This window comes from Sturnira hondurensis, unplaced genomic scaffold, assembly GCF_014824575.4.
Source record: "Sturnira hondurensis isolate 20B ecotype Veracruz unplaced genomic scaffold, ASM1482457v3 Scaffold0006849, whole genome shotgun sequence".
Taxonomy (NCBI): Eukaryota; Metazoa; Chordata; class Mammalia; order Chiroptera; family Phyllostomidae; genus Sturnira; species Sturnira hondurensis.
In genome coordinates this window covers 3,633,554-3,646,643 of record NW_028079480.1, presented here as the reverse complement: position 1 = coordinate 3,646,643, position 13,090 = coordinate 3,633,554, and the positions used below count along the sequence as shown (strand labels likewise).

The following is a 13,090-nucleotide window of genomic DNA, read 5'->3' as shown; positions in this document are numbered from 1 at the left end:
AGGCCACATCATCCTGACAAGCCACCAAAGAACAGATGTCACTTAAGTCCTCTCCATCTTTAGCTCTGTTACCCAAAGACGGCCTCAAGAGGTAGGAAGCTTCTTTGGAAGGACCCCATCTCCCGAGTTGAGGGCTCTTATTCCCAGGCACAGGAGGGGAAAGCGAAGAGGGCTGGGCGGGAAATGTGTGGGCGCAAGGCCCTTTCTCACAACCCTCTACTGTCAACAGGGAACAAGATCTGGGCCACGGCCTGGGCACCTGCACGGAGAAGGGGGCTTATGCTGGAAGAGCAGGAGAAAGGGAGGGGACCAGAGGGGATACATGTGGGGTCTTGGAGGCCCACCAAGAGAAGAAAAACCATTCTCAATAAGCCTGGCTTTCTGTGTGGCCAGCTCCTCCTCTCCTACCCTTCTTAGGAAGTGAGAAGTGTGCACCCCTAAGCTCCCCCCGAGCTCCGGCACCACGCACACTTCCTGTACGCACTGCGTCCTGGAATCAGGTCCTTATGACTCACTGCTGACAATAACAAGGTCTCCGGCCACCACATACTGACTTGGAACGTTTACAGAACTGTTCCTGGGTCAGGAACGTTTAATTCTTTTCCACGAGCCACTTCACCACATCCCCCCAGCGAACTATTCTTCCCTTAACTGGACACACCCTCTTCTTCCTCCTGGAACACACATTCCAGGAGCACCTGCCAGGCAAAGCCTTCCCCAGGTATTGCTGTTTCCCTTGGCCCACCCCCGCCCCAGCTCGGAGCTGCAGCAACAATCCCCTTTGTGGAGCCTCCCTGCCAAGCCCCCCTCCCATCAGGCACCGCACCTCCTCATTTGATCCTTACCACTACCCCTTGAGGGAGGGACTGCCTAGCACAGGAGAAAACTGGCTGGGGAGGTTAAGTGGCTTGCTAGCGAGAGGCTAAGCCTGATTAGTTACCTCTGTCCCACACCTTCCTTCCCCGTAGCAAGCGATCCCCCCTCTCAGTTGTTAGGCTGGAGCTGGAGGTCCTGTCACACCTGTTTGAAGCCCACACAGGCCACACGTGTTTCAGGCCTCTGTGGGCTCCAAGCACCCCTCCCTTACTGCAGTCTGACACTGCTGTGCCCGCCACTCACACGAACTCAGGCTCCTCAAGGGCAGGGATGCAATGACCCCCTGTAGCCTCCCTAGAGGCTGGTGTCTACAGGTCCTGAATAAATATGTGTTGAGTGAATAAATGAAACTTTAAAGGGAAACTGGGATTGTGGGTCTGAGACCAAGGATAGCCTACAGTGGCCATTGTACACAGTAGACAATACAGGGTTTGGAGAGACATCTTCAAGAATTCCATCTGGTTCTAAAGATATTCTAGAATGTTCTTAGTTCCAGAAGCAGCTCTAGATCACCCAGCATGGCTAGCTTCCATTTACAAAGTGCTGGCCTTGCTTCACTCCCAACCCTTGGGCTTAGCACTTCTCACATGTCACTCCAGGAAACCCTCCCAACCCCTCTGTGAGGCAGGTGTTATCATGTCCATTTTACACACCAGGAAACTGAGGTTCAGAAAGGGGGAGTGACTGCCAAGTCCCTAGACATTAGGAGGTAGGCAGGCATTCAAACCTAGCTCCTTTGGAGAAGGTAGCCAAAGTCTTTGACTTTTGGGGTATTAAACAGCCTAACTAAATTAGACTCATGATCTAATTGACAAATTCATCTCCCCTCCCAACCCTGGGTTCACCTTGGTCCAAACTGTAAGTCTTTGTAGCTGTCTCAGAGAGAAGATTCACCTAAAAACCTGGCATGCCCACTCAAGGACCCTGTACCTGGGAGGGCCCCGGTGCTCGGCCTGCACGCTCCTCCCAGAACCAAGACACACTGGCTCCTCAGTGAGCGAAGGCCCTGTGCACCCACACAGACACGAGACAGGACAAAGACCCGACGGAGCTGAGCCGGGCAGAGAGCCACGGGCCATGGCAACAGAGTGCGTCTCACACAAAATCGAACCACACTGAGCTAAACTGAAGCTTGGTGTTCTCAGCTGCGTTAGTCCGAGCAAACTGAGATGGTCTACAAAGCATGAATGGGGCGTGAGGAAGGCCTTCCTTCCTTCTCAGGGGCTTTTGCAGCAGGCGGGGGAGGACCCGAAGTGGGAGTAGCTTTCGAATCACCTCGAGATGCCAGAACAGAGCCCGTCTTTAGCCTCTGACTTTCCCCAGGCCTAACACCTTAATCGGGGACCCCTCTGTTCCCTCCTGGGTGGTATTTTTGTTCCCAAGACAAGCAGTGGGTCTCCCTGGCATCCACATGGCCTCTGTCGAGGGACCGTGGGTGAGACCTCCGGCCCACCCTGCCACCTGAGACGCCAGGCACACACGTCATGCTGCAGCCTACCTGGCTCACACCAGTCCGAGCAGCCTTCCGTTCAGCCTGCTCGCCACCTTTACGCAGGTCTGTCTGCTCAGCCTCCCTTCCCGGAAAAGGGCTACCCAGGGGCTTGCTGGGCTGGCTCTCCTCTGGGCTCTGGAGCTCTGAGGGTCTCTGTTCAGTGCTCAGGCACCTGACCACGTCTGACGGTTTCAAGCAGCTCTTCTTAGAGATCTTGGGTCCGCCAGGGTACCTCTCACCTGCCTCCTTCTCTGCTTTCCTCTCATACTGTCTGCTTTCTTCTCGCCATGGCTGCCGCTTACCTTGGCTGTTAAAGGCACTGCTAAGCTCCGAGATGACACTGTCAGAGCTCCCAAGCAGCGGCTGGGAGTACCTGTCCTGCTGGAAACCTGAAGGCGGCATGTGGGTACCAGTGTCGCCATTGATGGGAAGGGAGGCCTGGGCACCTGGTGCCACAGAATAGGCTTTGTTGGGGGCAGGAAGGGCCAGTGGGGAAACCATGGAGCGTGGGGTGGAACGATCTGACCAACTTGAATGGGGGAGGCTGAAGGACAGGGAGGGACTAGGCCTTGCCAACGAGGCAAGGTGGTCAGTGTGATAGACAGAAGCCTCTGGCAGAGGAGGCAGGGGCGGAGTCAGAGCCAGAGATCGCCTGCCTGGGACCCCTACGGTCAGCGAGATCCACTCAGAGGTGACAGCTTGCATCTCAGGGGACAGAGCTCGGTGGGAGTGAGGCAGAGATGAGGGGGCTGGTATGATGAGCTTGCTGTGACTGGGAAACTTAAAAAGAGAAAGGAAAACAAAAGAAAGAAGCAGAAGGTATAGAGTCAGCATAAAGAAGAAAGGAAGGGAATAATCACAAGGGATATGCGGAGAGGGGTGAAATGGAGACGAGTGGGACACTCTGGTGTCCCCAAAGGAAACTGCTTAGGCTGGAGAGAAACTGGGGTGTGGGTGTGTGTGTGCGTGATGTGTGCAGGTGGGGGTGGATGGAAGAAGCAAGAGGGAGGGGAGGAAGGGTCCCGGTTCCCTTCAGGGCAGCCACACATGGCGCCCGCCTGGTTTGCAGAACAGGACTTTCAAAGGGACACACTGGAAGCTCCCCACCCTGCCCCACCCGACCACGTCTGCCACCGAAGCCCTGACCCAGAGCCATGAGGGAAAAACGGTGGCCTGCCACTGCCCTGGCCTTCCCTTGGGCTTTTACTCTCTCTTTCAGGGGGGAGTAGGAGCAGCGTAGTCAGCTTGCTTGGTAGTCTTGCTTGGCTACGGTCAGGCCAAAAATCTAGCTGAGTTCCCCACATTACAAAGCGGAATACCCTGCACCAGTCTCATACCCTGTCCCCACAGATCACACAATATGGACCTGGATGGGCAGGAAGCCTGCCAATAGCCCCCTCCCGGGTCAGCAGTGGGAGGTTGGAAGAGGAGAAAATGATATGAGGATGAGAGAAAAGAGGCCCCATCCGGCTGTCATGCTGGGTCCCAGGCCCTGCTCCCCTTCTGCGGGCTGTCCTCCCTAGGACTTCCAGGGGCACCACCAGTCAGGCTCTTCGACAGAAGTCACCCCACCAGGCCTCTCCTGAGCCCAAGGTCCTCATTTCCTCTTGGCTTTGGGAAAGTGGGGGTGGGTTTGGAATAACTTACATTTAAAACAAATTTGCTCATAATTAATGTTCAGGAAAGCAAATATTTTACAATAAATGTACTTCCTTTCAACCCACTATAGACAGAGATGCTATAAGTTACGTCTTCAACTTGGTTTCTGCTTGCAAAGAAGACTCTGGGTCTTTATTTTCTGCAGGCCCAGCCTGACCAACAAAATGAGTAAGAGAACCACACTGGGCCACAGTACGTCTGGTTCAGCAGTGGTACCTCGACCACCAGTTCACTGGGTACTCCCAGTACAGAGTTTTGGACACACTGATAAAGGCTCTGACTTCTCTTTCCCTAGTCACCTTATCCCCAGAGCAATCACCCTGAGCTCTTCCTTTTCCCCTGAGATAATGCTTCTCCAGCCAAGTGTGTGAAAAATGCCATTTGTACGCATAAAAACAGGCCTCAGTGTGTATATTTTACGTTGCTGAGGGTGGTTCTTGATCTCAGTGCTGAAGAACCACCCGCAAGAGGCGTGTGCCGTGAGCACGGTGGGTCTGTCATGATGACTATAAAAACCAGTGAGGAGAAGATTAGGTACCTGTGGGCTCGCAGTGGTGCTACGGCTTGGGGAGGAGGAGTAAGGCAGGTCGATGTAATCCACCGGGTTTTTCACCAGTGGCCTTTTGAGCACATCCACGTAGGTGATGGGGAAGATGCCTTGCCGGGATGTCCCTGGGATCCTCCCTTCGTACCAGTTCTCGTCCACCTGTCGAAGCAGCGTGATCCTCTCACCCTGTAAGATATGGCAAGGCGCAGGTCCTCGTCCCACTAGGCCTCAGCACACGTGAGGCCCTGCCTGCAACCTGTATCCTGGGCTATCCTGCTGGTTCATTACAGTCTATGCTCACAAAAATCTTGCTAGGGAAAGAATGAATTTCACTGGGATGGAGATACTAACAGCAGTGAAGCTACCTAGATGCTGGGGAGTTAAGCTTGGTCGTGAGATATTTCAGTAAAGGAGAAAGGCAGGTCCATCCCCCCAAGCTGGCCAGCAGGTGTCGTGGTTTTGGCCGACCGAGTGCAAAACAGACATGCAAACTTCCCGAAGGCAAAGGTTTTAGGGGGAGGGGTTCTCTTTTTTCTTCCCTTTTGTAACTTTACTGTTTCCTATACCATTATAGAAAAATTAAAACATAATTAAACATAAAGCAGAAATAATCATTACCCATATTATCACTCGGGGTTAACTATGAATATTCTGATATACATACTTCCTGGAGTGAATTCTACGCATGTGAATTAGACTGGCACATATTTTTTCTTACAAAAATTGAGTATGCGTGGTATTTCCCTTTCCAACTTGCTTTTTTATTCTTAACAACATACAGTGAGCCTCATTCTTTATCAAGAAATGTCATTCTACATTCTGAACAGTGTCACCCAGCTTAATGGACGCGTGCGGACACCCTCTTGCACCTACACACACACACACACCGACTCAACCACTGGTCTCCTGGTATTGGGCAACTGGGCTGCTTTCAGGGTCTGTCTCTTCTAGAAGGGACTCACCTTTATCTAAGGTATGGGCTCACTTCCCTCAATCCTCAAAACAAAAGCAGCAACTCCATTAACTTTAGCAAGCCCGAGACCGTGGCAGGTAAAGAGAGTGTTCGAATTCCTGGGAAGAACAGTGTCCCTCACAGCACGCTCACTTGTGTTCAGAATGAGCACGCTGAGCTCCGCAGAGGCGATCATAGTGAGCGTATCGCTGGCGCCTCCTGTTGCCTGAGCACCGACTGGATGCCACGTGCGGTGCGGGGGTGCGGGGGTGGGGGGGCTTCACACCTGTGGTTTCATGTAGTCCTCCTCCAACAGCTCTCTGAGAGCCGCTTAACTTCAAATTATACACGAAGAAACGACGGCTCGGAAAAATGATTTCAGTCCCTAAAAGCCACACAGTTGATAAACTGTGACTTTTGACCTCAAAAGTTTTTCAAACTCTTCCTGGTGTCAAGAGACTTGGTTTTCTCAACAAGGCCATACCACTATAACGTAAAACCCAGTCACTTTGACAGTGCTTGCCACATCACTAGGTGCTCAATAAATGCTGACTGATACGGTTTACAACAGGGGTCTCAGATTCCAGAAATACTGCCTTCACTCAACGAACTTGGTGCACCTAAACTCAGACACTAGCCTAGGGCTTATTTTCAAAATACCTCACCTCAGAAAATTCTCCGATTGTCCTCCCTGCTACCCTCGACTGCGGGCATCTTCGAAGTGTTACTAGAGAGCCACACTGCTGTGAGGACAGTGCCACCTACAACGGCCCTGAAGCGTGGGATGAGTGGGTGGCTTACCTTTCTGAATGACATTTCTACTTGTGTATCACCATTAAAGTTAAACTTAGCAATAGCTTCTCCATATTCCAAAATCTGCACCGGTGGCAACTTTTTGGGCTGAGCCTTCTCTGCGGGAGGAAGAAGCTGAGAAAGGGAAAGAGGTAAACGAGAAGAGAGCGGGGACATGGGAGAAAAGGAGGAAACAAAACACAAGGTCTCAGTAAATAAATGGTGCTTTGGACACCACCAGGCTTTTCCCTGAGAAAAAGAAGGAGCAGTGGTACCTCGATGTAGGTGCGCGGGAAGATGCCCACCCGGCCGTGGTGTTCTCCTTCGTACCAGTTCTGATCGATCTGCTTATAAATGTAAACAATGTCTCCCTTCTGCAGAGGAAGCTCCCTGTCAACAGAGGGTCATGCATGTTAGCAGATGTTCCAATATGTGTAATACTAAGAAGCGTAGTTCTTTCAGCGAGAAGAGACCTCGAGGGGGGTCAAGAGGACTATAGCACACAACCGTGGGCTCCATATTTGGGACTGAGAACTCTCCTAGATGGAAAATCACTTCACATTGGCATTGTTCCAATCTTTCATAGGGTGGATGTTAATTTTCAAATGACTGACACTTGAAAATGCTCAGAAGCCTTATCTGTTTGTTGCAGTTTTCTTCGTGTCTCTTTTGTGAATGCTGCCCTACGCTCGGAATGTTTGTCTAATACACAGCAATACACTCAACAGTCTGAACTGATGTTCACCAAATGACGTTTCCTTCTAGATACTTTCACTGCCTCCCCTGCTTCAAATCACCACCACAGTATTTCTCATATGCTAATGTCCTCTATCATTCCATCCGTTCAGCCCGTCACTCACCCACCTGTTTCACTACCTGTCATTGTGTAGTAGCAAGGCTCTAAAATTAGGCAGCTCTGGCTTTGAATGCCAGTCACACCACCTACTAGCTCAGGAACGCTGGGCAAAAGCCTCAATATCTCTGAGATACTTTATTGAAATAGGAGTTAACTCAAGGTTGTTGGAGAATTCAGCAACAAAGTGCAAAGTGCAAATAAAACACCCAGCACAGTGCCTGTCATATGGTTGACACTTGGTAATTCTCTTCCTTTTCACCATTAAGGGATCTTGGAAAGAAAAGTAGATCTTTAAATGTTCTTCATGCTTTTTCCAACATTTCCATGTCCATCCCTTTATTTGCTCAACAATGATGATGTTAACTTCTAATCAGGACTCCTTTTTTTCCTTAGGAGTCCTACAAATAAACTTGTACACAAAATGAGGACTTAAAAGGAGAACAAAAATTGTAACTTGAAATTTTCTTGACTAAAAGAAAAATAACCTAGATCTTTTTCCATTTGTGCCTGGAAAGAAAGGTCTCTGATTGCAACTTGGGGGCATGGTGTCTGCGTTGCCGTGTGCTGGGAAGTCCCACGGTATGTGAGAGATCCTGGCCAAACAATGGGGCCACAGCTGGAAAACTTTACACAAAGTCAGCACTGTGCTGGATGAAAGAACAAGGCAGCCTTTGTGGGTCTCACGTTGGGAGAAAGGCTTCTAGTCCTAAAGAGGCGCGTGAAGGGATCCAGGGCATTTGCCTCTGAAAGGAGGAGTGTCCTTGGCCAAATTTTTACCAGAGCCCTCCTTGGTAGTGTTATAAAATCACCCTTCCCTCTACACTCTACTATGGACAGATGATGAGCAAGACCCTCAGCATCTCCACCTGTGCTGGAGGTCTGCGGGCTCCAACGCTGCTCCCCTAAGTGACTTGCAGCTGTGCAGGCAGGTGGGCGCCTAATGCCCTCACTGTAGACAGGTGAGAAGAGGCCTCTCCAGAAGGAGAGGTGTGCATTCATGGTCAAAGGAGATGCACCATGAGGTGCTCAGGACTGCCATCCTTCCCCACACTGTGGACCACAGCCTGGTCTCCCAAAGAACCTCATGATGAGGCCGATGGTAACAAGTCAGCAGAACAGAGGTGGAAAGAAGTTCCGTGGGAAAGAATCTGTTGAACTGAGTGTTTCCACAGAACACTTGTTTGAGTAATATACCATGGGGAAAAAATAGAGCCCAGTGACCGAAGATGTTTGAAAGACCCAGGTCTACGGATCTGCCATTTGCTCTTTTTAAAAAGGGCGATGAAAGCACTGAGTCAGGAGCAAGCAGCCCTCTGTCCCGCACTGGCCGTGCTGCTAAGTGGTGACCAGTCCGGCCTACCTCAGCTTTCTCACCTGTTTGATTTGACAGGGTTGCTCTAAAGAAAAAATAGTTTTCACACTTTTAAAAATGAAGTCTAGGTAAATGCAATATTGTCAATACAACACCATTTGATGAATATTACACGGACCTTTCTCACTGAAAAAAAAAAAGGAGAGGAGAAGGCATCTACTTGATTAAACTACAAATTATTCTATAAATCTTAGTTACCCTCTCTGGTTAAAAAAAAGGGGGGTACTGACTCACTACATCGTGCAAAATGTTTTGTAGCTATATTACCCTGGCTACTCTGCCAAGCACTAGAGGCATTTTTATGCTCATTTTACAGATGAGAAAATTTGAGGTGGGACTTGCCCATGGTCACAGAGACAGTAAGTGGCAGAGTCGGGACCGTAAAGCCCACAGTTTTTCTGGCACATTGATGCCACCACCTCTTGTTAGCTGATGGGCTAAAGGACTGGGGCAATTACACGCCCAAGGGCACCAGGTTTGGGCCCAGGTTCTGGAAACTGTGGTCTGGTTTTGTGCTGAAGGAGATCACAGCCGAGCAGCCTCCACACAGTAGCTCCTGGCGTCTGAGGGTGGGAAACACTGCCCCTCATCACCAGACAACGAGATGGCTGCTGGCCATTGCTGCCAAGGAAAACTCACTGCCCCTTTTAATCCATGCTTAAAAATTAATTCCATTTAATTCTTTTGGACCCTCGTCTTTGGTAGCATTCCCCAAATTTCATTCCATGGGAAATATAAAGGCTTATTGGTCATTTAAATTTAGGTGACACTGGGTTAAATAAGCTACTCGAGATTCTTTCTTCATTGAAAGACTTCTGGAGCCAGTAATATGTTAATAGCAATGTATCTCTTCAAGAATGCGTGGGAGGTATAGGCACAGTAAGCAGGGGTCCCAGACTCGCTTCTATGATGGAAGACTCTTTTTGAGAAATACTTTAGAGAGAAACATACTTAGAGAAATGTTGGTCTCCTGTGGGTTCCTACAAGCTTTTAACCTCTCAGGATGTTGTAGCAATGCTGGTAAAGTTATTTTCCTAGAGACTGGCTCTGGTTCTTTCCATGGAAAGGGTGGGTCAGATTGAGCCACCACTTAATCAAGCAAATTGAATCGTTATATAAGAGGGGGCAGGATGGCAAAGTGGAAATAGCCCAGGCTCCAGCACAAGGCTGCCTGGGTTTGAATCCTGACTCCATCACTGGTCAGCGTGCACCGGTTCCTTAACCCTGCAGTTCTTCAGTTTCCCCTTCTATACAAACGGAAAATAGTCATAGCGACCTCTCAGGATCACAGCGTAACCTATGCAACAGCGCAGTGCAGCGCGAAGCCCTTTGAATGGTGCTCAGCACGTGATAAACTCCACACACCACTGATTTTTATCATTGTTACTTCTCCAATTCTTCTCTATAAGTGAACTTCTGTGTTTCAAGGAGGCAGTTAAAATGGCACTTACTTTAGTGTCTGAGCTTTAAAGTCAAATTTGGCTCTGGCAGGTCTCATCTAAACACAAGAAACAACATCAGGTTAAAAATCACAATTCATGTACAGTGGAAAGGGGGCATTTTCACGAGTTTCCAGAAAGCAAAGCAGAAAAAGTCAATCTAACCAGTTCATTCTGGTGTGTACATCTGGGCCTATTCCACTGTCTGACTCTAGCAAAACACTAGGTGGGTGTTTGGTCAACTATGTCATGCATGAGACTCTCCCTGAGGAGGGCCAGGTTTGGGGAAGAGATGGTTACGATAGTCCCAAAGTTCCAGTGCTATAATTCCCCAAAGCTGACCACGACTATTAAAAAACAAAACAAAAAACAAAACCGGAGTCAGCCAAAAGTATTACTGTTGAATTATCACTGTCTTACTCTTACATTTTCCATTCACCTGACTTAAATTACGATCTGCAAGTGGAGGAAACCATGATTCATCTTCAACTCCATACGTTTCTTGTGATCTGTGAGCTCATTCAAAAAACCAGATAAAGTGAGCCCTAAGCTCATTCTTTCTCCAAGGCTTCCCTTCCTATTGGGTAGCCCTCTCTTTCCAGAACTCCAGACCTGGACACTGCCCTGGGATCCAGGCTTCCCTTCTTTATGGTGTCTGTCATTAAAATCACGCCAACCCTCCCTCACCCTCCACCCTTCTACAGCCCGGCTCAGGTCTGGCCTCCAGTTCACAGGCACAAAGCTTCCTTTGACTTCAATGCTGGTCACACTAATCTACCATCACTCAGGAGCACAAATAACATTCCTCAAATGCCTCCATCACATCACTTCCTTGCTTTGAAGTTGGCTGAGGCTCTCAACTGTCTCTCAGATCAAATTTCAGTTCCTGAGGTGGGTTAAGGCCTGTGGGTAATTTCTCCCGACTCATACCTAACAGCCTTTATCTCTTATTACACTCTTCCCCTTCCCCTCAGGCAAGTCTGTTTGCTACACCCCATGTAAACTCCCTTCTCTGTCTGGAATTTCATTCCCAATTCTGGCAAAAAAAAAAAAAAAAAAAAAAGCAAAAAGTTCATCTTACTTACTTNTCAAATTTCAGTTCCTGAGGTGGGTTAAGGCCTGTGGGTAATTTCTCCCGACTCATACCTAACAGCCTTTATCTCTTATTACACTCTTCCCCTTCCCCTCAGGCAAGTCTGTTTGCTACACCCCATGTAAACTCCCTTCTCTGTCTGGAATTTCATTCCCAATTCTGGCAAAAAAAAAAAAAAAAAGTTCATCTTACTTACTTATATGTATTTGCAGATCTTTCTTCCCTACCATCAAAAGTAGTTATTCTGGCGGGGTTTAGGGGGGTGGGGAGCAGGGGAAGGCAGAAAACTGTACTTAAAAAACAATTTTAAAAATTGTAGCAAAAAAGGTAGTTACTTTAATTAACTTTTTTTTTTTTTTTTTTTTACAGAAGGGTAGGGGAAAGAAATCATGTGAGCAAGCTGTTTACAGTTGCCCATATAATTCTGACCCCATGACTTTCTGGTTTAGGGGAACAATGTGATGAAAAATAAACTACATACTTGCCCTTCAATATTAGAGGGCATGGCCCAAGTAGAAGGGAAAAATGGGAGACTCCAGGTGAGAAAAAAAATGGTAGTGAAAAACTTCATCACTCTGTTTTAGATCCTAATCTCTCAGTGATATACCCCAAATGACCAGGCATCCTCAAGGTGGGATCTTGTAGGGATCTTCTTAAGGGCCATGAATTCACCACAGGAATTTTTTATTTTTGCATTTCACACTGATATTTCCATCTCTCTACCTACACACACACATATTAGAGGTCAGCTGAACGATGACCTTATAACCAATGCCACACAATTTCAGTGCCTGCATGTGTCTGTCTGTGACCTAAGAGCATAATGTATCAGTTGTAGACAAATAAAAGGACGGATGTGGGGTTAGAGAAAAAGGACAAGTTCACAAGAGAAGGTCAAATGACCAAAACTGAAAGGACAAACTTCATAGTGACTCCAATAAGTTGGTGGTCACCCCATGACAGCCACAGAGCTGTGTGAACTTGAAAAATTTATACCAAAACAGCACCAACTGCACATGAGGAGTGGCAACTGAGTTTCAGGCAAAATGATATGACCCATCCTTAAATTAATAAAGCTGTGTAGGTGTGTCCTTTACCATTTAATTTGCAAATTGGCTTAGGTCAATACTGGGGGTTGGTGAACTTTCTTTTTTCATTACAGGGAATCTATATACTATTCAAAGTTGAGAAACACTAATTCCCTTGATCTCGAGATATATTACCTGAGTCCTCATTGCTTGCACAAAGCATTGGCTCCCTCTTTATCTTCCTGTGCCTCCCTGAGGCCCAACCCACCTGGCTCCTACAACACTGTATTACTTACCGCATCAGAGAGAACTGGGTGTCTCTTCCGCTACAGTACCAGTTTGTCAAGGGCATAATCTGAGTCTAGTTTCTGCCTCCCCACAGGGTCTTGCATAGAACTAGTGTCGGCCAAAGTCTACCTAATGAAGTCTACTGAAGTATGTCTACACAGCGCGGTGCCCCTGGGACTTGTTGGTGTCTATTTTCTCATGTCTGTTGGTTAACATCTATGGCAGTGATTTTCAAAGTGTGGTCCCTAAACTGGGATCACCAACATCACCTGGGAAGTGGTTCAAAATGTACATTCTCAGGCCCCACCCAGAACTGGAAGCTTTATGGAGGGAGCCCAGCTATCTGTATTTAACAAGCCCAGAGGGGATACTGATACGCTCAAGTTTGAGAATCACAGTTCTGGATGGGAGGCAGCGAGGGTTAGGCAGTTTGCTGGCCTCTGTCAGTGGTTACTCTACTCCAGTTGCATTTTCATTCATATGCTTTGCCTATATGTGTGAGTTTGCAGGCCTGGGGTGCCTTTGTGTGTTCTTGTATTCTTCATCACTTGCAAGCAAGCAGGCCTGGGAATGAGGGCCAAACATCCTCAGAGCCTTCAGAACAGGAGCTGGTACCTGAGGCTGTCCTGCCCTTGCAACTGATTCACACTTGAGAGCTTCTGCCTCTTCCTCATGACATTTTCTTTCCCTCCATCA

The 13,090-nt window shown here is 48.3% G+C and overlaps 1 protein-coding gene across 32 annotated transcripts in view; it reads right to left on the bottom strand.

The window, feature by feature from the left end:
* Positions 1–13,090, bottom strand: part of SORBS1 (sorbin and SH3 domain containing 1) — a 229,659-nt gene that overhangs the window by 20,604 nt on the left and 195,965 nt on the right. For 24 of the 32 annotated variants that reach the window (XM_037050879.1, XM_037050884.1, XM_037050881.1 and 21 more), the window contains 4 exons: positions 9,998–10,044; positions 6,594–6,708; positions 6,328–6,453; positions 4,566–4,760 (listed from right to left, as the gene is read on the bottom strand). In XM_037050879.1, coding sequence (XP_036906774.1) covers positions 4,566–4,760; positions 6,328–6,453; positions 6,594–6,708; positions 9,998–10,044 — 483 coding nt within the window. Of the gene's footprint in view, positions 1–2,374; positions 3,149–4,565; positions 4,761–6,327; positions 6,454–6,593; positions 6,709–9,997; positions 10,045–13,090 lie in introns of all 32 variants that reach the window. The other 8 variants (XM_037050873.1, XM_037050870.1, XM_037050874.1 and 5 more) reach the window with 1 other exon arrangement.